General features: G+C 37.9%; 1 protein-coding gene across 6 annotated transcripts in view; it reads left to right on the top strand.

Annotated features, from left to right (window-relative positions):
* The window catches only part of MAST2 (microtubule associated serine/threonine kinase 2), a 182,954-nt gene that overhangs the window by 122,185 nt on the left and 35,852 nt on the right, over positions 1-24,917 (top strand). For 3 of the 6 annotated variants that reach the window (XM_056497403.1, XM_056497398.1, XM_056497401.1), the window contains 6 exons: positions 655-730; positions 3,164-3,184; positions 5,691-5,769; positions 10,972-11,126; positions 18,638-18,713; positions 19,574-19,783. In XM_056497403.1, the coding sequence (XP_056353378.1) occupies positions 655-730; positions 3,164-3,184; positions 5,691-5,769; positions 10,972-11,126; positions 18,638-18,713; positions 19,574-19,783 (617 nt within the window). The remainder of the gene's footprint in view (positions 1-654; positions 731-3,163; positions 3,185-5,690; positions 5,770-10,971; positions 11,127-18,637; positions 18,714-19,573; positions 19,784-24,917) is intronic. The other 3 variants (XM_056497400.1, XM_056497402.1, XM_056497399.1) reach the window with 2 other exon arrangements.

The following is a 24,917-nucleotide window of genomic DNA, read 5'->3' on the forward strand; positions in this document are numbered from 1 at the left end:
CCATATGACAAAACCCAGAGAAAAAAACACTTGTGCCAAAAATTGAGTGTTTTTTCTTCTTTTCTCTGTAGTTTTGCTGGTACTTTCATTTTCATGGTAAAGTACTATTTCAGAAAAGTGGTAGTTAGTGTGACTGCTGATAGGTTTTAGCCCAATCATCTTACATAGTAGTCCTTTTATTATCATGTGCAGTTTTCATGGTATTTTTTTTTCTCAGTGAATTTTACATTCAACCCTTGCATACATTGGGAAGAAATGTTTTATTGCTATTTATTATTCCTGAAACTGTCATCAGTGTCACTTCTAGCTCCGATTTTTCATTGACAAGTATTAGGAAAAGCTTGTAGATAGAAATTACTGCAAAATATTAAAAGACTCTATTATCTATGGGTGGTACATTACTTACCTGAAAGTGGGAAATTAAATATACCCTTTAAATTATTTTTAAAGGAGTATAAATACCGGTGCACCTGTGTCAGAACATTTCTTTAGCAAACTAATGCTCAAAACTCAAAGACTTAAAGCTCCATATTTCCAGTTATTTGTGACTACAGCGTGCAGTTCAAAGTCTGTCAGAACACTGAAAACTTACTCCATTTGGTGCAAATGTGAAAACAATGATTTTGAACAGTCAATTTTTTCTTTCTTAATCAGGTAGCAGCCCCTTGGACAGTCCCAGGAACTTCTCTCCAAATGCACCTGCTCATTTTTCCTTTGTTCCTGCCCGAAGGTAAGGCAAGATCTCTTCTCCTTGGAAGCAAATAGTCTACACACTTTATTTACAAACAGCCTATGGGTTGGAATATTTTTGATTGTGCTTTACTTTCTTTGATGTCTCCAATTTTATTTTGTTTTACTCCTTATGGATTACACCTTGGCAGCATCAGAATGTATTAGGTGCTTTTCAGACCTAGAAAAAGGTAAAGTTAAGTAGTTAATGCTGCCTAGGGAAGAGGCAGTGTTCTCCCAGAAGAATGACATGTAGGGCATGTGATATGACACATAATTTAGTCAAAGTGACATTAAAGCCAGTCATGATTAGGGTAGTTGTAACTTAGTTGTAGTCCTAGATGTTGCTCTCACTGGGGTGTATTGGAAATGTACCATTCTTTGCTATGTCTGCACAAAGATATAGACATACCTTAAATTAGGTGTGCACAACTCTGTGTCTTCCTTCCCTGCCTTCTCACTGGTAGTGACTCCTGAGTTTTCTCTGCTGTCTTGGGCACTGGTGTCAAGAGAACATTACTGCTCAATGAGAAAATAGCTGATAATTGCAATTGCAAGTCTACAAGAACCTTCACAAGAGCAGCACTGAGAGACCTGAATGTGGAGCTGTCATCTGTCCTGCAGCAAGTGCTGGACAGGTGCTGGTCATGCGGTGTATCAACTGCTGGAAAGAAATCTGATACCACAGTGGTGGATTTAGTGTGAGGAAGAGGAAAGAAAGAATAGAGACAGCTGGGAAAAGAAGGGAAATTGTAGTTTGAATGTTGAATCCCAGCAGGAAAACAGAAATGGATAATAATACAGAAAGTTAAATTTTATGAGAAAGAAAGAACAGGGAAATTAGAGAGCTTCCAGGCAGAGTTTGTGCATAGGACGTGGGTTTTTAAATTCAAATATTTTGGATTTGTTAAACTCTGCCTTAGGTGAAAAAAACCCCATCAGTGTTAAAATGAGAATGGGAAATGTGTGATCATCCTGAGAGGAAGTAAGTTTTCTGAGAAAGATTTAGCTTGAGGACTAGTTAGAAAAAAAGCTAAGTCTCTAAAGTTCAAAGAAGAATAGAGGGTTAGGATTTGATGGAATAAGGTACACTCCTTGTCTGGATGGCAGGAAAATCCTGGAGCATTTCTCCATTGAGGTGATTTGCTAGAAGACCTGGTGTCCTTGAATTCTGTTTGAAGCAGACTTTGGTTTTTTGGTCTTATGTAAGAAAATGCTTTTTAATGGCATATGGAATGTAAGAGACTGGATATGTATTTTCCTGTTTCCTCAGAGGGAGAATTAGTGCTTTACCTGCTGCTTAAACAATTCAAATGGACTCAACCCATTTGTTTTTAAAGCCTGATCTGGGTGTATTCAATAAGCTCTGTTGAAATCAACTGAACTTTTACAAGTTTTCACAGTATCTGAAGTATCTCACAGCAGTTCTGAATCCTGGAAAACAGTAGAAAAGCTGCAGCAGAATTAGAAGTTATTGTCAAAGCTAAATGTAATTTTTCAGCATCATGTTTCAACTCTATCCTTCAATATGGCTTTCTAAAAGTTCAGACAGCAAATAAATGTTGTAATAATAAAACTCTGAAGAGCACCCTTTCATACTTTTCCACTTTTTAAACCTGATTTTTAAAGAAATAGGTGAATGAAGGTTAAGCCTGTCCTATTGAGTACAGTGGTTCATTTTATTGTATCCATGTTCCTCTCTCTACTTTTTCTGCCAGGGAAAAGAACACTTAAGCACTGCTTGTTTTAGAAAGCTGTTTCTATTTTCTGCTTGCATTACAGCCTGAATAGCTATGCCAGCAGTAATAGCAGATACATACTAGATTACCCATACTGGTATCAGAGTAACTTCTATATGATGGAATTAAGGAATTACAAGTGTGGTGCCAGAGGAATGGATATTTCACTTTTCATTGACATTGTATGGGGCTTAAGAGATGGCCCTTGCCTGATTTCTTGCAGTTCCCATCACAGGAATTACTTGTTGCTGATTTTCTGCCTTTTATTAGTGGGGTAATTTCTTCATTTATTATCCTGTTTGGACATAATTTTTTTATTTCCATTCTTTCATTATAGTTCTGTGATGAGTTTCTTGAGATGGAATAGGAAACTTGTTTGGAAAGCTTGTGTTATTGTAAAGTCACTACAATTTGCTGCAAGATTGTCCTTAGTCTGACTTGTGATTAACCATAAATCCCTTGTTAGATACCCTTTCAATGATTGTGTCATGGCCACAGCATGAGCAGGAATTAGGAATATAAAAAATAATTCCTGTTGGAATTAGGAAATGTATGGTTAATTCTGCTCATACTCACTAAAAGTGATCTTGGAGGAATACCAGCAACAGAAGATGAAGGTTTTTTTTTTTTCATAAATCACATGCATCATTTACTTCTCCCTCTCTCATAATAATTGTACAATTTTTTCCACACAGCCATGGACACAGAGCAGACAGGTAATGTGTATCCCATTGCTGCTGTTTGTGTGTGTGTGAACTGTGCTTCTGTGCAGCTGAGCACGTGTCCCTAACAAGTTCATGCTGTAACAACCCCATTTAGGCATTCAGCTTCTAGTCTTTGTAATAGAAACAGAAAATTTTCACATTTGGGCTTAAAAGGATTAACAGGTAGAGCTCTGGAGAAGTTGTGTTGTTTTTCCAACTTCTTTTTAAAAATTGATGTGCTTCTTCATGAAATAGCATTTAGCTGCCATAAAAACACCTCCATAATTAACTAATTAAAATGTCATTTTAAAGGCAAAACTTGTTTGCATGTCTTTGTTGAGCTCGCAAAGCATATATAATAAACAAAAAACCTAAATATTTCTTTCCAAGTGTCTTATCCTGAAGTAATATTGCATGTTGCCTCTCTAAAAATATATTTTTTAACAAAACACTGAAACATTTTGAAATGCTTTGCATAAGTGCAGGTAGAATTTGCTTTAAAAGCATTTTCCCCTTCCTTGGTTTGGAAGATTTTCACTCCTGTCCCACTTCTTTCTGCTAGAATAGAGCTGATATGTTTGTCCTGACTCCTTAGCACATTGCTTGCCTGGATTGCATCAGCAGTTAACAGCCTAAACATGAAGGGGTAGGCTGGAATTTTCTAATTGAACAAGCTATTTTCTTTTAACTTAAACAAAAATTTCAAAATGAAAATTCTGAAATTATTTCATTACACCATTTAGGTAATTCAGTTAAACAAACAAACAAAACCCAAGCTTTTCTTTTGCAAGAAATGAGTAACTTGTGCAGCAAGCAAGACAGTATTTTGCTCTGGGACTGAGGATCCAAAGTGAGATTGAATCATTGACCTAAATATTTCCCCAGTGCCCCTGTATGTTACAAGAAACTCAATGAAGATTATTGAAGCTTGGTGTTCAATCCCTTACCCCAGCATGCAACAACTTTATAATGAGGATAGTTGTTGTTTTTCAGGGTTAAGAAAGGAATTCCATTTCACTTGAAATTATTTTGAGATTGTTCTTTTACATTTAATTGTCTTGCCAGAGAAAACATCACCTGTGGCTAAATGGGGTTTAGCTGTAACATAGGCATGCAATAAAAATCTGCATTACAGACTTATTATTTTTTTTAATGCATGAAGCATGAGTCTTTTTAAAAATCTGTTGACATAATATTCTTTCAGTGATGTGGAACAATGAGTTTATTTTCCTGTCATTCTAAGATGGATGGCAAAGAGTGGTGTGTATCAGTGCCTGAAAATAAAAGGAACAAGATTTGAAAAAACTGTAAGCAGAGGTTTTTCTCTTGGTGGGCACTGAACCTTTTTCTGGAGATGAGGCTTCATGATTATGGATAGTGGGATGTGAAATATTGCTGTGAAGGTAACAGTTGAGGTTTTTATAATCATTATTTCAGACCTGTACCAAATATCCTATTTTATAATGCACTTGCATAAATGCACTATATCTGTGTGTACCAAAACCCCCATACCTCTCCAAAGTGAGTTAGAACTGTTCTAATTCAGCTTAGTGTTATGACCAGTTACTGATAATCTGCTGCAAGAAAAAACACAAGCAAATGGAAACTGGTGTGAGGAAGATACTTTTACATCCATCCCATTGTGCAAGAGGACATGGTTGTCCATTTCAAGGACACAAAATGTGGGCAAATAGATTGGAGACAGAAAAAGTGCTGGGAGACTGAGCTGTATGTAGTTAATTTTTCATCCTCACTGAGGTTGGGTTTGGGGGAAGCAGAGGGTTTCAGGGAGGGCAACACTGATTCTTCTCAAAGCTTTTGTGTAGTTCCTCAATTCCTCAGTTTTGACACTGGCAAAACAAGACCTTTCTGCAGTATTTCTACAATGTTTTGAATGTTTTCCCTGAGGGACATGTTTATTTGGCTACCATAGGGAAGTAAGTATTAATGTTATACTGACTGAAGGAGAAAGGACCCTAGGTGAGATTTCTGTGATTTATATGGGTCCCTTGGCTCTGTTCCTATCTGCTGTTGTGGGTTTAATTTTCCAGCAATACCAGGCAATGTGCTGGGGAGAATGCCCTCTGAGTAGGTAAACAGATTAATCTGCTTGCAGCTAATTCTTGATCTAATGTGATTTTTTTCCTCAATCTGAATCTTCATTTGGAAGACAATGAGCTGCATAAGTTAAGCATGAGTGTCTTTTTCAAAGAAGTTTGCAAGGAGCTGTTTTTATGTGTCTGTTTTAGGAGCTCCAAGTTTTGTACAAGTACAAAGCATCTACTTAATGCAGGATTCTGATGCCCCTTTCTTGTAGCTTTTCCAAAGTCACCTAGTTTTACTTTTAAAACTTACTCTAATTGCTTTTCCACAAATGTGATTCTAAACAGGATACCTGATTTATCTGAATAACTCAAGACATTAATAAAAGCATGAGGTTAGAAGATAGAGAGGAGACAATTGCTTATTTCCCTAGAGGATTAGCCTGAGTGTGATTTCCCTCCCATCTTTTCCCCAGAACGGATGGACGCCGCTGGTCCTTGGCCTCCCTTCCCTCATCTGGATATGGAACAAACACTCCCAGTTCAACAGTTTCAGTAAGTGACACAGACTTTTCCAAGCAATTCAGTTTGTACAAATACACCCTAACAAATCAGCTTCTGAATCTCTACTAAAATACTGGATCTTTCTTCATTGTTTTGCTAACATTATTTAATATACTAATTATTTTTAAAAATTAATTTAATTATTGGTTCTGCTGCTTTTTTCCTCCATTTCCCAGCTCCTATCATCTTGCACTTTGCCTTTAGCATTGGTGAAATCCCAGTGCAGCACTTGGCTAGAGTGATCATTTGAGAGGCACAAAGTCTCCAAAGTGGCAGGACTCAGTGCACAACTACCTTCCAGCTCTCAGCCTTTTGTAACTGGGAAATCAAATTGTGTGCTTTCAAGTACTTAGTCTGAAAACCTCTGCTACCAGGCTAGCAGAAAATAAAACTGATAAGCCACATCTGTTATTCAACTCCTATAATTTGAACCTCCTGATGGTGCTTTTCAGTTTTTACACCCATCTTTAGAAAGGCTGGCTGCTTGAGTTCTTGAGTTCTTACTTGAGTTTGCTCGAGTTCTGTCAGCAATACCACTAAGCTGGCAGCACCATGTTAACCCTTGTAACTCTGACATGCTTCCTAAAATTAATCCTACTCTTTTGTTTAAGTCTGCTAGGCATTGTGCTTATCCACATGAGAACCTTGCAAAGACAAACATAGAAATATTAGAACTGTAAAGTACAGACTTAATGTAACATGCTTCTGTATGTGTCTTATGGTGTCTTCAAGTGTGTGGTAACAAATCACTGCCTCTTTCCATAATCCTGATCATTTGGTTTTGTATTAATTATTTAGAGTAGGTTCCTAATAATTTTAACACCTTCATTAATTAGGACTCAATACTCCATATTATGCAAATCCTACACTGTATTATTGTTTTCCTTGTGAACTGTTTTAAGTTCATCCATAAACTTCCTAGTGCCTCTCAAACATAAATTTATGAGTTTTTTGGAGGTGAATGTTAAATTCAGTCTATAGAGAAAAAGAAGAAATTGGGGTCAAAAGTTTCCTTTTAGTATAAATTGATATGATTAAAATTTGATTCTGCTAAGTTAATCTTATCTCTATAACTTCATTTGATCAGACACATTCTTGCAAACTCTAGTTCACACAATTTCTACCATTTATTATCTTCTGAATTTCAGGACAGTTGTTTTCTTGTTGAGTTTGGGGTGCTTTTTGTCTCCTTAGAAGGCAGGTGACTTGATTTCAGTGTGCATGCAGATATGTGGGTAGAAGCACAGAAAAATGTACATGAAAAACATGTCCCTGGTTTTACTGTCACACATTATTATACATTCAAGCACTTGAGAGCAGCTGTTAAAAAGAGACTCTGCTTTGGCCTTTATGGTCTTAGGTTAAATCTTTATGGGCATAATCCATGTCTAAGTCCTCTTCTGGGAGCAAGCTATGGGAGCATGGAGCAAATACAGTTACTTTCCCTATGGATGACATCCAAATAGCATCCAATAGGTCATTGGTGATCACTGTGACAGCTTCCAATTTGACACCTTTGGAGGCTAAACTGTAATTTTTCAAGAGTTTGTAGTTTGACCAGACTTAAGGTGGATGCCTATGGAGGGAGAAGAAGTAACAACACCAAAAATCTTCCTTTGAAATTGGAATGTCAAGGCTACTGCTAGATAGTTCTCAGCTTTCTGGCATGGGAAATAAAGCATATTTGTTTTTTGTTGTGTCCCAGAAATAGATAGATTATTTTGATTGATGTTTTCCCATGAAAAAAGCAAACAATCCAACAAATCTGAGATAGACCTGTCACACAGAAAGCATCAAGTTCAAATGGTAATTTTTCTAAGTGTAAGTAACAGGGAAGTGTAATGAGATGCATAAAGTGATAGTTGTAGTTAGACCTGAATTCAGCTTCATGCAGGAAATAGTTTGAAACACATAATTCCAAGATTTTTATTTTCTTTCCTAAGTGATTAGGTTTCTCATCTCTAGTCCTTTTGCTGGTTCAGTAGTAGAGAGACATTGAAATGGCTGTTTAGTAAGTAGTGATGCAATTGTTGGAGCTATTAAACCTGGTATTACGTTTCTAAGCAAATCCTATTATCTCAGTATTTCACAGATTAGAATTAATTTGAATTGATCTGAATAACACCTCTAAAGTTGATAAGCAGTGTTATTCCTGTGTAGACTTTTAAACTGAAGTGAGAAGAGTGAAGGGGCTTGGCAAAAGAGCACAAAAAATGAATAAGTGCTGCAGATACAAATTTGACAGAAGTTTGGGCTTCCATTTCATATGATCAGTCCTCAAGATTATGTTTCTTTCTCAAGCAAGATAAAGGAAGCCACTAGACCTTTGCTCTGGTGTATGTGCCAGTGGGAAATGAAATACCAAGAAGGGCACAGTCCCTTCTGTGTCCTGCTAGTTGAGTTTTTGTATGAGAGCAAGAGCTAAGCTTCATCTCTGTGATCATAGATCAACTGCTGTACCAACTTACAGAATAATCCAAAGCATTTCCCTAGTCTGAGGTCAGTGAGAACATGTAGATTCTGCTTTGTTTTTTTGCTTCTAAATGAGGGATGACACTTCAATCAAAACCAAACCACATTTACCCTTTCTGTACAAATTATGAAGACAAGGTGTATCATCAGACCAACACTGAAAAAGCTGGAGAAGACCTTTCAAGTTAGGTGAACATAAAATAATCAGTGAGATGGGCCTGTATGCAATTATTTTTAAACAGTTAATCTGCTATTCATTTTCTAGATGCAGAGTTAGTTTATAAGCACCTGTAATATAGATTGATTTTTTTTTATTTTTTTTTTTACTGGAGAAGAATTGGCTAATTCTGCATCTGTAATTAAGCCACCAGGGGGATATTTGTATTAGTCTGGTGCAAATATTGAGTACTGTGATGTGATTACCTGAAAATCAATACTTCAGAAGTGTTTCACTTTACTTTCATGCTTTTTCATTGAAAGGTTGTATGCTTTAATACTGCTAGAGAAGCCCTTGGCAGAGAAAAGTCCATGGTCTTGATCTTCAGGGCCTTCATTAATTATTCTCTGGAATTCTAAACTTTGTGATCTGATTGCTTTTAGGGAGAGGAAGTGGAGGTAGGATCTTGCTGAGCTGTCCATGGGTTGACTAGCATTGCATCCCCAGTGATTTTGCTGTTGAGAAATACATTTTAAATTATTTTTTTTAGATTATAAGTTTTCATTTTTTTCCATTCTAATTCAAGTAGCTATGTGCTAACCTTCCTTAATTTGTTTTGAATCAGACATGTATTTACAATGCCAGAACTTGGGTATCTGCTGGTGCAGGTTTTTAAGTGTTTTTAGTACTTCCTGGTCCACTGCAGGATCTGTGTTATTCACCATGAATGGGATTTCAGCTGCCACCTAACTTTTTCTTTGGGGCTTTTTTTCATAGGCAGATTCTTCTTCCTGTTCCTTATATTGTTTGAGACATAAACAAAGACATCAATGAAATCTCTGAAAATCAAGACAGGACTTGAATAATTCTGTACTTAAGGTACACAATAGTTACTGTATTTGGCATACCAGTTTGAACAGCAGAACAGCTGTGGGCAAAGGGGCAAAGACCCACACTCTGTCTGTGGAACAGACCAGTGTAAACTGATACACCAGCTGGGTAAACATCAGTGTGTGCACACTGGGCTGGAAGTGACTTCCCAACATGGTCCCTCCACATAGACCTGCCTGAAAGAAAACACTGGAAGTGGTTCCAGGCACACTTGGGAAGTTTGTGCACACCCCAAGGCTTTCAAGGGGGTTCTTTTCTGTAAGTGCCTCTGTGCAGTGCAGTGAGAGAAGATCTGGAGCCAAATAAATTTTTTTATCTAAAACAGGATCTTTAGATTGATAGGTTCTTATGATTTTCTATTGCTTACAATACTTGAAATAACTACACCATTTGAACAGGTACATTCTATGTGAGTTCTTTATCTCAGATTTGTTGGTTGATTGGGTTTTTTCCCTCAGAAAATGTCAAACCAAATGATCTAGCAATATGGCAAGAAACAGATATGCTTTCTTTCTCATGCTAGGTGAGTTAAAACTTTGGTCATGTGTGTTATATCATGTAGAACTCCCGCCTACCAATACTTCTGGTTCTAGGATGTGATGCTTCCAGTCTAAAGTGAGGGTTGCTGTAGCAGAAGGAAAAGTTTGGTTTTTTCTGCTGGAACAGTGTACATAATTAATTTCATCAGATAATAAGGAGCTGTGAACTTAGGTCAGGGTGATGTTTTTAATAAGGCCCACTGGTGTTGTTCCATGCTGCTCTGATTATTCAGCACCTTTTTTTTTTTCATTTTCCCTTTTGTTTTTAAAGAGAATTTTTAATTTGTCCTTACCTAATTTGTTTTCTTACTTCTCTAAAATGGAAAGGGGCATTGAAGAATCACACACAAAAAAATCCATTTGATAATTAACCTTCAGCTTTTTCCCCTGGAATGTCCAACTTTGATGTTTTTAGCATTTCCCACAAATATTTCTTTTAATCTAAAGTTTTATGAGGTTCACAAATCAAAACAGTTTCATGTCTATTATTATCACAGGATGTGTCATTTAAATGCATCAAGTTATTTACAAAAATAAGATGTTTAACTCACTAATGAGAAACTTTGTTAATATTACAACAAAGTCAGATACTTTACTTTATTATTGCTTCCCTGGTTGGAGAAGAAGGGTAATGAAAAGGAGAAATAAAATCCTGACCATTTGCAATAGCAATTTCCAGTGAGAGCCAATAACCAGCAAACTCTTACATCTACACAGCTCCATAGCATTCTGCATGCCAGTGAAACTCCTGAGCTAAGAGAACAAGAGGGAAAAGGAAAGAAAGTTGCTCACCACTCCAGGAACCTCCTTGTCCTTTCCTGAGTAGTGCTGGTACTCACGTGCCTTCCTTGCTGTCTCCTAATAGTCAATCATCTGCATGATCAGATGTGCTGGTTCCAGAATCAGATGCAGTGGCTCCCTAACCCTCTCCCAAAGTTTTCCTGGTCTCACCAGCTCTGTCATTGAATGCAAGGGTTGGCTTAGCCTAAAGAGAGCAATGAGAGAGGCACCTGGTGTGATAAACAGCTTTCTTTTCCTCTGGAGTCTGGCAGAATCCGTTCCTCTTCCATTCATTAGCTGACCCCTATGCATGCGATTAGTGCATTTCTTTTCTGTATTTTTTTCTGTACTCAGTCATCATGCTCATCTCAGGAGAAGCTGCACCAGCTGCCCTTTCAGCCCACGGCAGATGAACTTCATTTCCTGACAAAGCATTTCAGTACTGAGAGCATCACTGATGAGGAAGGGCGCCACTCTCCAGCCTTGCGGCCCCGATCTCGCAGTCTCAGGTGAGCTTTGCATCCCTTGCTGAATTTTTAAGATGTTGGACACGTTTATTGCATTTCCATATGTGCCTTCAGATCTAGGAGTAGTTGTTTGTAGTTGCTTTGTAACATGTTTTTGAAATTGTTTCAATCAACATTTAGCTCACCTCATCTGATCACAAAAGATTTTTTTCCCCACATTTGATGCTGAGCTTTTGAATTGCAAAGTGGTTGGTATACTCTGCTTTTGTATTTTCACAAGAACTCTATGAAAACATGATCCACATGAGTCTCAAACTAAATGCATAAAATGTGGATTTCCTCTAGTGAAGTTTCTTCTCAGAATTTTGCTCCAATATCACAAGGATGTGGTTATAGCCACTTTTAATAACTTTTCTGTCAGTGTTTCTGAAGGGGTATGAAAACCAGAGTAGATAAAGTCAAAACCTCAAATTGAATTGCACCCCAGCACAATTTCTGCTGCATTAAAAGCTGAATAATTTTAGTGTTTCTTCAGAGAACTGTTGTTGTTCAAAGATAACTATCCGGGGTTATTTCCTTATGTAGTTGATTTTTCCATGCATAAAACCAGAAGCAACGAGAATTTAATCTTTCACAGAATTACAGGATGGCTGAGATTAGAAAGAATCTCTGGAGGTCACCCTGTGCAAAGCCCTATCATGCCATATGCCTTTTAATATGCCTTTTTTTAATGCCCAGGATCATGTCCATATGGCTTTTGAATATCTCCAAGGGCAGAGATTCCACAAACTCTCTGGGCAATCTTTCTTGCAGATCTCTAACAGTTTTATGGAATAAATCCACAAACATTTTGTATCATGGCAAATGCCTCAAGTTTTGCTGTGCCTTTACTGCTGGACCAGGTGAATGAAAGTCTAGGGAAAGTCTAGACACACCTTGTGAAAAAAAATGTTTTTTACAGGATTAAAGGAGCTGAAGTCTTCATTCATCTGAGGATGTCAGAGGTGTATATCACCTTTAAGTTAATGGACAATATTCAAAAACTCTGCCAGCAGGAATTACTGAATCAGTGTGCCCAGCCCAGGACTTGGGTGGGAATTTGTAAAAGGAGGAAGTGAAACAGGCCAGGAAAATAACAAAACCCATGATGAATATCATGTCATGGCAGAGCTGACCTTTCACAATTCTTTGTAATTATTTGTATGTTCTGAACTTCAGTGCGGGCTGCATGGTAATTGCTTATGGATCTGCTAAGTGTAGTTACACAGTAATCTACAGGAGCAGGTGAGTACTGTGGGTAGTGGCACACGTAGCCAGCAACCTCCTCGTGCCATGTAGTGAAAGACTAATTATAAATTTTGTACTAAGTCCCTTTGAACAACTTGAGCCCTCATGCTGCCACTCTTAACACTGACCCCTGCTGAGTAGTGTAGCTGTAGTGCTACTAATTCTCTAGAGGTGAGGCAGCTCCTGTAGATACCACATGCCAAAGTAATGATTGTCCTTTAACAAAGGGGTAATCCTGTTGTAGAAGACACTTTTGCTAATCCAAGAATGATATACATGAAGAGCCCAATTTTATTTTCTTCCTTGTTAATATGGGTTATCAGGTTGCAGAGAATTTTGCCTCTGTGAGCCAATTTGAAGCAGACTGATCATGGAGTAGATTTATAATTTGTGATGGGATGAGATTAATTCAGTGTGTCGTATAACTGATTCATTTTCTTCCTCTCTTGAATACCTTTTCTGGCTCTCTCACTCGTTTTTAGTGTGGTAATGTCCAGCCTTATTGGTATTCCAAAGCTCAGAATGAAGTAATTTAATTTTTTCAACTCACTGTGCCTCATTTGGTTTTCATTTTGCTTATTGCCAGTACTGTGTGACTCCAAAGCACCCTTGCCACTACCATGCATTTGTGCTGGCCCTTGCACCTCCAAGGAAAATGGATAGGTCAATCCAACCAACTGGAGCAATGTTTGCAGGAGTAAAACCCCTCTTTGACAGAGGGCAGCCTGTGCTTGTAAACAAACAAGAACTGAAATACATGAAGACCAGACATTGCTCACTGCACAAAGCTTGCTTATTTATTTGCCCACACTTTAGAGTTACCTCACTTGGTGAGAAGATATTTTCACTTTCTTAAAAAATAAAAGCTGAGAACAGCTTTGTTTTTCAACATTAAACTAAATTAAACAATAATTTCCTAAAAATGTATTTTTTTCATTCAGCAGTCTTGTTTGATCAGCTTTAATGAAAAGCAGATGAACAAAATACATGAGACATTTCCCTTAACTGGCAGCCATGGCTTTGTAATTTAAAACATGGTGTCATTGTTAATGTGTATTCCTTTTTCCATCCTATATGACTGCAGCCTTACATCTCTTTTTGAGAAAGGAACTGGCATTTTGAGATGTCACTGTCAAATGCTGGGACTGTTTTTTTTTCTCTCTGTAACCCAAGATTTTTTTTTAGATGTGTCAGATGATCCTTTTATGCTCCTAGGTATAGAATATTGCCTAGGTGTAACTTTTGGAAAATTATACTTACTTCTTTGCCTAGAAATGCACCATTTTTTTGTACCTAGCTGCAAATGTTCTATTCATACAGAGCACTCTTACTGATCAAACTGGATGATAAAACTCACAAAGTGTGCAGTCATGGAGGGTGCACTGACAGGTTGGTAGCACCTCTGCTTTGCTTGAGGTGTTCTGCCAGTGTGCCTTGAAGATACTCATCTTTTATTTAATCATGCCTTATTTGAAATGCCTGGAATTTCTGCCCTGAAGAAATGGCACTGGCTCTATCCCAGCTGCTTTCCTGTGCAGGGGAAAAGAGGGAGCCTGAGACCAGCACTGGAATGCAAAGGTGTGATGTCCTTATAAAGCTGCTTGCAAAATCCAGGAGCCTGTTCTCTCATCTGTCTCAAAACAATCCAGTACTCAAATACTCAGTCAGAACATATTTCCATGTGACTCACCTGTTGTGGTGCTTGTAGTGTGTCTTTAGTAGAAGAAAATATTTCATTATTACCTGCAGAAGTAGTTCCTAAATATCATCTCTCAACTGTGGGGTTTTTTAAAATAATGCAACCTTCAAATCTTTCAAGTTATTGACCAACAGAGAGATCCCCAGGCTATATTTGTTTTGTTTAGATCAATCCTGGGCTTTACCTGAACAAGATCTTTTCTCCCTGGGGTAAAATGCATGAAAAGTTGAGAATACTTGCACTAAACTTGGCATCATTACTCTTTTCAAGTTAGAGAGATGCTGCCTTCCATCTTTTCCCAGTTCTCTTCACTTGTCATCTTTAGCAGTTGCTTACATGTGGGAATGTGTGGAGAATGTCAGAGATAAAAGTAGAGTTAACTAATAATGACGTTTTCAGGAGCTACCTTTGTGCAGTCACTCAGCTCACCAATCTGCCCATTTTTCTTGATCTCTTTTTGTATTTCAGGGTAATATTGTCTAGGTAAAAAGGGCTGAAGATTGTTGCAGTGAATTTTTATATAGTTGAAGTAGATGAGATCATCCTTCTTCATCTCTTTGCTGGGTAGTGCTTTTAAAATGCAATCTCCCAACCTGACTTTTAGCACTCTGCATCCTGCCATTAAGAGTATACAGACACACTCCTGGAAAATACAGAAAAAGAGTCCTGGTGATGAAATGCCCAAGAAGGAATAGGTGTTGTGAAAACCAGTGGCCTGCATAGTCCATTTTTATCTTGCATCCTGCAGACTCTCTCATCTCAGTGCACTTCAGAGGCAGCTTTAAGCACTTGAGTAATTGGTGGGTTCATCCCTTCACGCTGCTCTAAGGCAGTAGCATCCACCACAAGCTGTGGAGCAGGGATTCACCCCCCCATGGATCTGGGGAAGGATAATAATTTTATATTCTACAGCACAAAGCATCTGTTCCTTCTGAAAACACATTCTAACTGCATTACAGATAGTGTTGATCTCTTTTTTTCCCTGTCTCAAGACAGTGTGTCCTGTGAACTTGACTTGAAAAAGCCCTTCAAAGTGATTGGTTTTAAATTTATTAACTTTTGGGTTCACTCACTATTTTTGTGGTTTTCTGTTATGAAGAAAACTGGGTATTCTTATTTGTCATTTGCACTGCTCATTACCCCAACTTATTGTTTTCATTCTAAAGCAGTCTCGGTCTTTGCTGGCATGCATAAAACCCCTGAAATATTGGAAAGAAGAAGTTGCAGCCCCTGCTGCTGGGGGAGTTTTCTGACTTCTAGTATTAAAGTAATTTTCATTACCTCAAAGATTTAAATATTTATTTCTTGGGAGAAGAGGAAGGCTCACCTTCAGCTGAATGCTTATCTTAGTGCCTACTTTATCCAGCTTTTGCTCTCTAGTTTTCAAATTCCTTATTTTATGTGTCTGGAAATGACAGAAAATTAAAGCCTATTGTTTAAGTTCCTGTCAGAACTGACTTTGGTCATGTCCTGTAAATACAACCAAATCAAACCTTTATATACAGGGTAAAAGCAGAGGGAAGCACAGTGCTTGTAGCTTTTTTGCTTTTTCTTAATAAATGCAGCTGTCATGGTGAAGGAAAAATTATGATCATAAACATCTCACTTTTATTTAGTCACACTTAAACTAGATTTTGTAAGATTTAAGTTATTGTGTAAATGTTGCTCCTCATAATAGCTGTCTATAAGCTATTTTCACTTGCAAGCATCAGATAAGGACACGTGAGTTTTGACAGGTTGAAGGCAACAGAATGAAATCTTTGTGGGAGATAGATATCCCTGAAAATCCAACACCACATCGTCTCATAAAGTGGAGGGAGCGTGAAGAAGGGGAAAAGAGAGAGCAGTTTTTCATTCTGCTGTTCAGCTTAAGGGGACAGATATTATTCTTCTAATGTCTGCTCTGCTGAAATGAAAAACTCACTGCCAATAATAATTTCTTTGACCTACCTATCTGCACCAAGAAAAGGGAAGGAGCCTGCCTTTTGTCTTAAAATGTTATGCACGTGCACAGCATGTGTCCTCTGTTTTGCAGAAAATAATCTGTTCCTTTGTGAGACTTGAAATGTTAGACTGGTTTAGTTCTGTCTGTGAAATTTTTGGTGCTGGATAAATGTGTGAAGCTTTTGCATTTGAAAAGATGTCATGCCAGTAAAATGTATGAAACTCCTTTTATCTTTTTTCTAAATTTCCTTATGTTCTCCCTTGGTGGGACTCAGTTATCTGCCCAGTCCTTGTTTCTTTTTCACCTGGTTGTGTCCCAGAGGTGCTGTAAAGTTGGCAGGCAGCCTTCAGTTAGTCAGGTATCCATCAAATTAGTTCCTTAGTTGCCCAAGTTAAGGATCTACATTAAAAATTATGGTACAGTATATTATGTTACAGTCTTGCTATAGTCAGCTTATAGACATTTAAATTGACCTAGTATATTGAGCAGATTTTATTTTGGATGACAATGTGCCCCTCAATTTGAGGTTTTATCCAGAGATTTTTGGGTACTCTGTTGTTTTAATTGGTAAAAAGTGGCATTGATAAGCTTCCAAAGGTGAAAGACAAAACTGCAAATGCCCAAGGAAGCTGAGGGATTTTAAATGTTCACTTTCTTGGCAATTGGTGTGCACAGAAATTGTTTTGTAAAAGACAAAAGCAAGCACAGTAAATTCTCCTATCATGGCTCTCCCTAAGGAAATGCTACATCTGCTGGCAGGACAGCTCAAGTAGCCTGATTTCTGCATAGCTCTTAATTTCCTGTATCCATATGAATAAAGTGCCTTGAAAGCAAAAGGCAAAATCCCTCATGTTTTATTGTAGCATAAGACAGCAAATACTTAAGCATGTGCAAATTTTAGTGTTAAAATGAAGTATGTGTGTGCCTTGGTATTTCTGTCTAAGTATCAAAGGGCTTATATATACTTGTAATTTATACCTCATTTAGATAACAGAGAAAAATTACATCAGAGAAAAATAAGTTCTTCAATAACTGTATTCACTAAGTCCTTCAGCTCCTTGTGAAGTACCAGTAAACAAGTGCTGTGTTTGTGTCAGCATGTTTGGTCTTAGAGAAAAAAGGATAAGGGTAGCAGGCTAAATGTGCAGGAGAATTTGCTTATAATTCTGCAATTTCAATGTTTTTGCCTGTATGTTTTAATTATGTCATACATGATGTATGAATATAGATGTAATTTTCTTTTTAAAGAAAATTCTCCTTGATTAAGAATAGCTATCTACCAAGCTAAGGAAAGTTGATGAAAATGTCTCTTTACTTGCTATTCATAACATCCAAATCAGTTTTCTTCTTCTTTAGCAGAAGGATTCAGTGACAGATTTAATCTGAAGTGCATTTTCTCATGCTAAGGGATAAAGAGTAATAAAAACAAGACATGATGTAATTCATGGAATTTCAGTACAAGGCATGAAAAGAGTTTAGTACTGCTACAGTCTGCGAGCCAATGAGTTAAATTTTCTTTGAATTGTTAATATATGTTGCCAAAAGAATGTTTTTGCTCTAAGTAGGTTAGCAGCAAGGTAGTAACTGTAATGCATTCCAAGTTTAAAATGCATTTATTCTATTTAGAGAGATCCATTTCATCCTTCATTAGAAAGTTTGAAATGTTTGAACATGTTTAAGATAAAATTGGATCTTTTGACATAGAGTATTTTTAGCAGTATTTAATACTTTTAAAATCATAGGGACAATAATCATGTGAGATGCCAAGTAATTGAAGCCCTGGTTTGTCTTGAATGTCGAAACAAGGTAGCTGGAGAAACGAGCTGCTGCAGGCGATCTGTAGCTGGGGATTATCTGCATTACCTCATCCTGCTGTCCTCGGTGGCAGAGTGAGTCAGAGCCCTGCATACCATCAGATGTGATGAAACAAGATGCAACCCTGCTTTAAAAAAACCCACCCCAACAGTAATACAAATGCAGCTTGTCAAGATTTAGTGTCCTGATTTTTTGGCGTGCCTTAAAGTTTCTTGCTAACCTATGCATAGATGCAAATGGATCTGTGGTGTAATGTGGATCAGGGGAGTGCAGTATTCATAAAAGTACTCCTGTGGTCTTTATTTTATATGTAAGATTCAGCTGAATAACAGTGCTCATGCAGTATCCTTCAGACAAAGGAAAACAAATCATCTCAACTTCCTTAATTCCTATTGCTCTGCTCCCTTCTGGCACTGGAGACTCCAGAGCTCACTGTGATTTCTGTTGGAGTGAGGCTGCTCCCACTGCCATGGAGGGCAGTCACAGAATGAGGGCAATAGCAAATGTATCTGCAATAAATGCCCTGGGGTTTTAGATGCTTCTGTGTTAGGGTTTGCATTCACTGGAAATGAAATAGGGGGAGTTTCTGCCAGAGCCCATATGGGGACAGGGGTGCCAGCAATCTCCAGGAGACTGCAGACTGCCACTGCTTGCCAGCATCTTCTCTGAAGTTCAGCATCTGCACATTACTGAAGTGAAGTCAAACTTTTGGAATGTCAAATGTGGCAGCATTATGATCAGCACTAGGTTTTGAAAAGTTTTGGTGTGATATCTGTAAATGATAACATGATTTCTTTTCTCCTCTAGCCCTGGTCGCTCTCCAGTTTCCTTTGACAGTGAAATAATAATGATGAATCATGTGTACAAAGAAAGGTTTCCAAAGGTAAAGAATCACTTTTTGAATAATGCATTCAATGAACTTGTGTCCAAGCTCAGAATTAGGTTGTAGTGCTGGTTGGAGAAGGAGCCCAGCTCTTACATCTCATTTCCGAGCAGTGCAGTTTGGCGAGAGTTTGTAGCTGCCTCCTCATCTTCATATGTTAATTCTGTAGTAGAAGGAATAGATTTAGTGTATGTAGAGATTAGAATGGACAAGGCTGAATTTTTTTTTGGTATATATTTAATATTTTCTAGGTTTCTGATGTCTTCTATTGGCATGAGAAATTGTCACAAGAGAGAGAAGGGCCATGCCTTGGCTTTTAAAAAAGCTGAATATTGAAACCTGTGGAAGCAAGTTAGAAGTTAAAATATCATTGAAATGAGTGCAGAAGATTGTGTATCCCACAGCTGTCAATATGGCCATTCCTTCCTGTTCCACCACCAGCAAAAATAGATGTTTCTCTGGAGACAGGATATCAGGGCTTATAGTGATAGAAACTCCGCGTGTTTATTGCTCGGGGCAATGATTTTCAGCTTCCACAGTCATGTCTAAAAGTTTTGAAAACTGCCTCACATCTTGCATCCTTTCTTTGGAGACCCAGAGAGGAATACAGCCTCAGGACCAAGATATTTTTATGGCCATTTACATTTTCAGAAAGTATGTTTTGATTAATTTTAGTTGTTTGCTCATGTGAACATAACTTTTGCCTCTGATGTGCTGTCTTTATTCTCAGAAAACGCTGCTGTATTTTGAAATATTTTTGAAGTCTCATGCAAATGTTACTTTAGCACCCGACTTGTTTATGCTTTAAGGTCTGTGTTGGTAAAATTCAGGAGTAATTTCTCTTTATTTTGCACTTTTAGGCCACGGCACAGATGGAAGAGCGGCTGGCTGAGTTCATTGCCTCGAATGCTCCAGAGAACGTGCTGCAATTAGCGGATGGGGTCCTAAGTTTCATTCATCATCAAGTTATTGAACTGGCCAGAGATTGCCTAGATAAATCACGTGAAGGTCTCATTACTTCTCGGTACTTTTATGAGCTGCAGGAAAACTTAGAGAAACTTCTCCAGGATGTAAGTGCCCTCTGCAAAGCAGAATATATTATTTTAATTGAAACTTTCGCCAGTCAGGCAGAGCTTTGATTTTAGGAGAGACAGTGTAGATTCCAGGGGAGGGGCAGCAGGTGGGGGGTGCCAGAAGATCTGAGATGTTCCAGTTTCCTGTTGATCTACTATAGGTGGATTTGAGTGAATCACTTCACCTGTGAACTTTGTGCAGCAATTAAATGTGGATAGGAGTAAGTCAAAGGCAGTCTTTACTATATATGAGTTTTTGAGTGACTTGTTAATTACAATAGTGCTTTCAAGGAGTGAAAACACCACAGTTATTGGTGTTGCTGTAAATTTTTCACAAAGATTTTCTTCAGCTGAACTTAATCCAGTTGTGGGTTTTTAGTACTTGGATGTGTTTTGTGGCATTCAAAGTATGTGAAAATACACAAGGGGGCGTAATTTTAATGCATTCTCAGTATGATTCAGTTACTCATTAAAAATTGCTTTTTCCCCCTTAAAATGAAAACAGTATTAAATTTCAAACATCTCTTAGAATTTATGCTATATCTTTGTGAAGAGTCTGTGCTGTTGCTGGGTCCAGAGCTCTGTTTAGGAATATCTTCCTTATGCTCTGCTTTAATGATACAGCAGGCTGAAAAAACGAGTTTTGTAAAGATTGCATTATCAGATAGCAAATATCACAGACACCTAGAAACAGATCAGTTTCTATTGATCAGTTTGCCGACCCACTAGCATGAATTACACTAGCTTGTGCCCCTTCACCACTCTGTTAAGACATTAGAAAAAGGCAGAAAAGAGTCAAAATACTATATTAAAATTCAATTGTTGTATTAAAAAGCTTTGTGGAAGCTGCAGAAACTTCCCTGGTATCAGCTGAACTCTTTGGCTGCTCTGTTTATATGACTGTAATTTTTCTGGTATTTATTATGCTTGAGAGGAAAATGAATCATGTTTGGATCTGTGGTGTTCTGCTTAGGGAATTTAATTTTGACAGACCAAGAGAGGTAGGGAGTATCTTTTGAGGGGCTATATGAGTGTCTGCCTATAGGGTATCAGTAACCACTTGTTGATTCCCCTTGAGTCTCCAGAGTCTGGAAGCAGGGTATTTCCAGATGTCAGCTGTGGAATAAGGGATCAGGCCTCTTTGGGTGATGGTTTGGAAGTTGGAAAGTTTTCATTAAAAGTGACTTTGTATGCTCAGCAAAATCCCTTAAGCTTCAGGGGCACAGGGGGACTACACTGTGTTTTACTGCTTCTGGTAGCAGATCTTTGGAGCCTGAAATTCTCCCTCTCCCTGACTTTCCTCCTCTGTGTGTGGACAGTGATTTCTTACACCATAAGGAACTGAGAGAGCCATAAATTAGGGCTGTCCACTTCCAGCCTGCATTTTCAGTCCTGTCTTCTGCCCTGAAGAGGTTAATCAGGGTCTTTGGAGGAGATGTGGGTCAGATAAATCAGCTTTTTCCTTTTCTCTCTTTCCCTCAGAACCAATCCTCAAAATACCCTTTTTAAATGTCCCTTCCCCCTTGATCCTACAGGCATTATCCTGCTGCTCTGAAATACTGGGAAGGTTGTCCTTGAACTGTGATTAGAGGAGATACAATGGTCACCTCTGAGCTTGCTCAGGAATTGGTTTTTGGAGCTTTCTTTGCCCTCTTCCTCCTTAACATCTTCTGCAGAGCAGGAGCAAGAGAAGGGTCAGCTCTTCAGCTTGATTGATTTACTGTAGGAAGTGAGGTGGGCTAGAGGTGATTAAAAGGAAGGTTCAGAGAGGCAAGGGAGGCAGAGCAGGCTGGGAAGGAAGAGAACAAAGACATTAAAGACATGGAAGGAAAGCCAAAAGCTTCATTCCACATCCTTCTCATTTGTTTTTTTTCCTGTCCTATGGCTTTTTCTGTTCCTTAGCTTATCTTTTAGATTTTAATATTTAAAAGCTGCTTGTTTTCCTCTGCTTGCTAGTCTGTGCTTTGCCCTTCAGACTGAATTCTGCAAGGAAATAATTGGGACATTTTAGTCAAAATATATAGAAATTGGTGATACTATTTCTTTTGGAGGACTCACCTGAAACACAGGACATTTTGGAGTCAAGTTTAAACTATTCCAAATTTGATGGCAAGATCTTAACCTTTGCTTAGGTTGTAAAGTATCATAAATAATAGGTACCTAAATAATACCAATTAGAAGGTAATTCAAGAAGCTGTTTGACTTGGGAGTTGTATGGTCTGTGTAGTAGGCTATGGAGTTTTATGGTATATTTTTATAACATACTGAAAGATTGGAAAGATGCTTTATTAGTGAATAATGAGGTCAGCAGAGTGGCAGAAATATCCACAGATTTTCTTACAATATTACTTTGAAAGAGTGGATTCCCTCTCTTAAAAATTCTTTTTAAGGTGTTGGTTATAATACCTGGTGACAAACTAAACTTGCACAGCATTTCAAACCATAAAAAAGAAACTTGATTTAATATACTGTAGTTTGAGTAAAAATGCAAAAGATACTGTTTGGGTATGCAAATAATGAGCTATTTAAATGCACCAAACCAGAAAGCTTTTAGAAGATTTTTAGACTTCTGGCTTTTGTAATAACATGCAAACTAATCTCATTAGCTATGGCAAATGAGATCTTTTCCCTTGTTTGGAGCATGAAATACTGTCTTTTAGCCAGAAGAACTTCTTGCATCATTGAAATAATCATGAAATAAAAATGAATTTAAGATATTTTCTTCATTTTGGAAAACATGGACTTGAATGCTACACTTCACATCAAAGTAGAAATACAAAAAAAAAAAAAAAAAGATAAAGCACTGATATAAAAGAGAACATGTGACATTCAGTTCTTTTAGTTGTTACCATGGGTTAGAATCTCAGGTTACTGGGAAACAAAAGATTGTAGTCAGTTATTACTTGGCTGAATCAATAAGATAGAAGCAGCCAAGAGAAATCTGATGACTGTTGCCTAGGTGTAGTCAGTTGGGCAGGAAGGTGAAGGTGTTTCTGTGCATGGAACAAAAGGAGCAGGGAAGGATGTGAGTATTCTTCAGCAGTGACTGATGCTGCATATTGGCAAATGGATATTCTGATTGGGATTGCTTTCTTAGTAGGAGACTGAGTGTAAATTTATCAGTCCTTGGCTTTGCAGGTCTATTGTTTTGGTTTCCATCAGTATATTAGCTCAATTACAGCGTTGTGACTTGCATATCCCAGTTATTGGTCCTGCTGAAGCCCAGGGGAGGGCAGTGATTTTAATTTCATGGCCCAGCAGCCACAGTTAGTGACGGATGGGTCTTTCAGATGAGGGAATCGCTTTGTAAATTACCCATGGCTACCTCCTGCCCACGTGTCACCGGCAGAGTGTGCAGGAATGGCAGCAGCCTCTGCCCAGAGCCCTCCTGGGGAGGGCAGGGGAGGGGGACCCTGGGGTGGCAGCAGCAGCCTGGTGGCCCTGGGGACACACAGCTGGGGCGGCACAGCTGGCAGCTGGCTCATGGGAGCAGCAGGCAGTGCCTGGCTGGACAAGCCTCCTGCTGCTGGGCTCTGTCCCTGGGACACTCGGCACAGGGGATGTCTGCAGGGATGTCCGGGCTGTCCTGTGTGAGGAGCAAGGAAGAGGAGGCAGCTTCACTGAGGATCTTGGAAGGGCAGCGCTGTGCAGAGATGATGGCTGAGTGGCTCTTACAAGTTGTGTTTGGTTTTGTAAATGTTTCTTTTCCTTTTCCCACTTGCTTTTCTGTGTCGTTTGGCAGACATGGTCTAGCTTCTCATTTTCAAAACAGACACCTGATTAAACTAGCTGCATTTTTGAATTATTTCGCCTGAATTGTCATAGATGAGAAAAGGAGAAAACAAAAAGACTTGATTTAAAAGACTAAGTTCTCTTTAAAAGTATAAATGGATGCAAAATTATGAATTATATCTATTATATTATATTTTTTTGCATAATATAACCTATGTGGGGGAGAGAAGAGGACTTTCTAATTGCATGGCTCAAATCTAAAATAATACAAAGTTGTTGATGTTTTATCTATTCATTTCAGTGCAGCTAACCCCTAGTGATCTGGAATGGCTTTTAAAATAGGAAAGCATTAATTCCTTTCTAAAATTCATATTATAACTTATAAGTTTGCAGAATGCTTTAGAGGACACAAAGTGAATATTTATCATTGTCATTGCATTTATTTTCTATTTTATAATTTAAAAAAATCTTTAATTAGTAGAAGAAATTACAACTTATTTCAATATTTCTAAAATAATCTTCTTTTTAAGGCTCTATAGCTAGGAAGGACCTCTGATATTGCTTTTAGATAATGAACTAGCAGGTACATCATTCTCTTCAAGGTTAAAATTCTAGCCCATGCTAATCAGTGCAGAAGGAGACAATCAACATTTTTATTCTGACTGGTGTCAAAATGAGAAATAATGAATATTTTAATATTTTTTTGTTTGGCAGCAAAGTATCAGACATATGTTATTTAAAATGCTGCTTGTATATTTATGGTTCTGAGTTTCTGCTCTGTGCTTGCATTGCTCTTTTAGGTGGTCACCAGTGTGATTTTACTTCTCAGACATATAAAAACATATATAATATGTCTTTTTCTTAGGTGATTCTGATGGACAACAGTAAATTAACCTTTTAATTTCTTGCAGCTTGTGCTGTTGTTGATAAAATATCACTCTTATAAGTAACTGGCTCATTGCCAGCAAAAACTCATTTGTTAAGTTCTGAACTCTATTTGTGGCTATGTTAAAGCACAATCTTTAGACCTTGGGGAAAAATAGCAGTACTTCATTTAAGAGTTTTTACAAGGCATCAGAACCATTTTTTTATCACTCTGCAATTAAATACTATTATATTTCTGCTCCAGAACTCATCATGTAGCCATTGTGTGCTTCATCAAGAGAAGGGCAATTTCTGAGGGATTTTTTGTGTTGCTCTTTTTTAAAAAAAATTATTATTGTTTTGGTGTGTTTGCTGTTGTAAAAAGACATCCCATCACACAAATGCACACAGATATCTTGAAACTAAGACTTTGAATTTATACTGAAATCTGGTAAAGTAACAGACAGGACTAAATCCTCTGAATTATGTTTTTACATACTCTTTTCTTTGCTTATCTGCTTGGCTCCTACATAAC

This window comes from Oenanthe melanoleuca, chromosome 8, assembly GCF_029582105.1.
Source record: "Oenanthe melanoleuca isolate GR-GAL-2019-014 chromosome 8, OMel1.0, whole genome shotgun sequence".
Lineage (NCBI taxonomy): Eukaryota > Metazoa > Chordata > Aves > Passeriformes > Muscicapidae > Oenanthe > Oenanthe melanoleuca.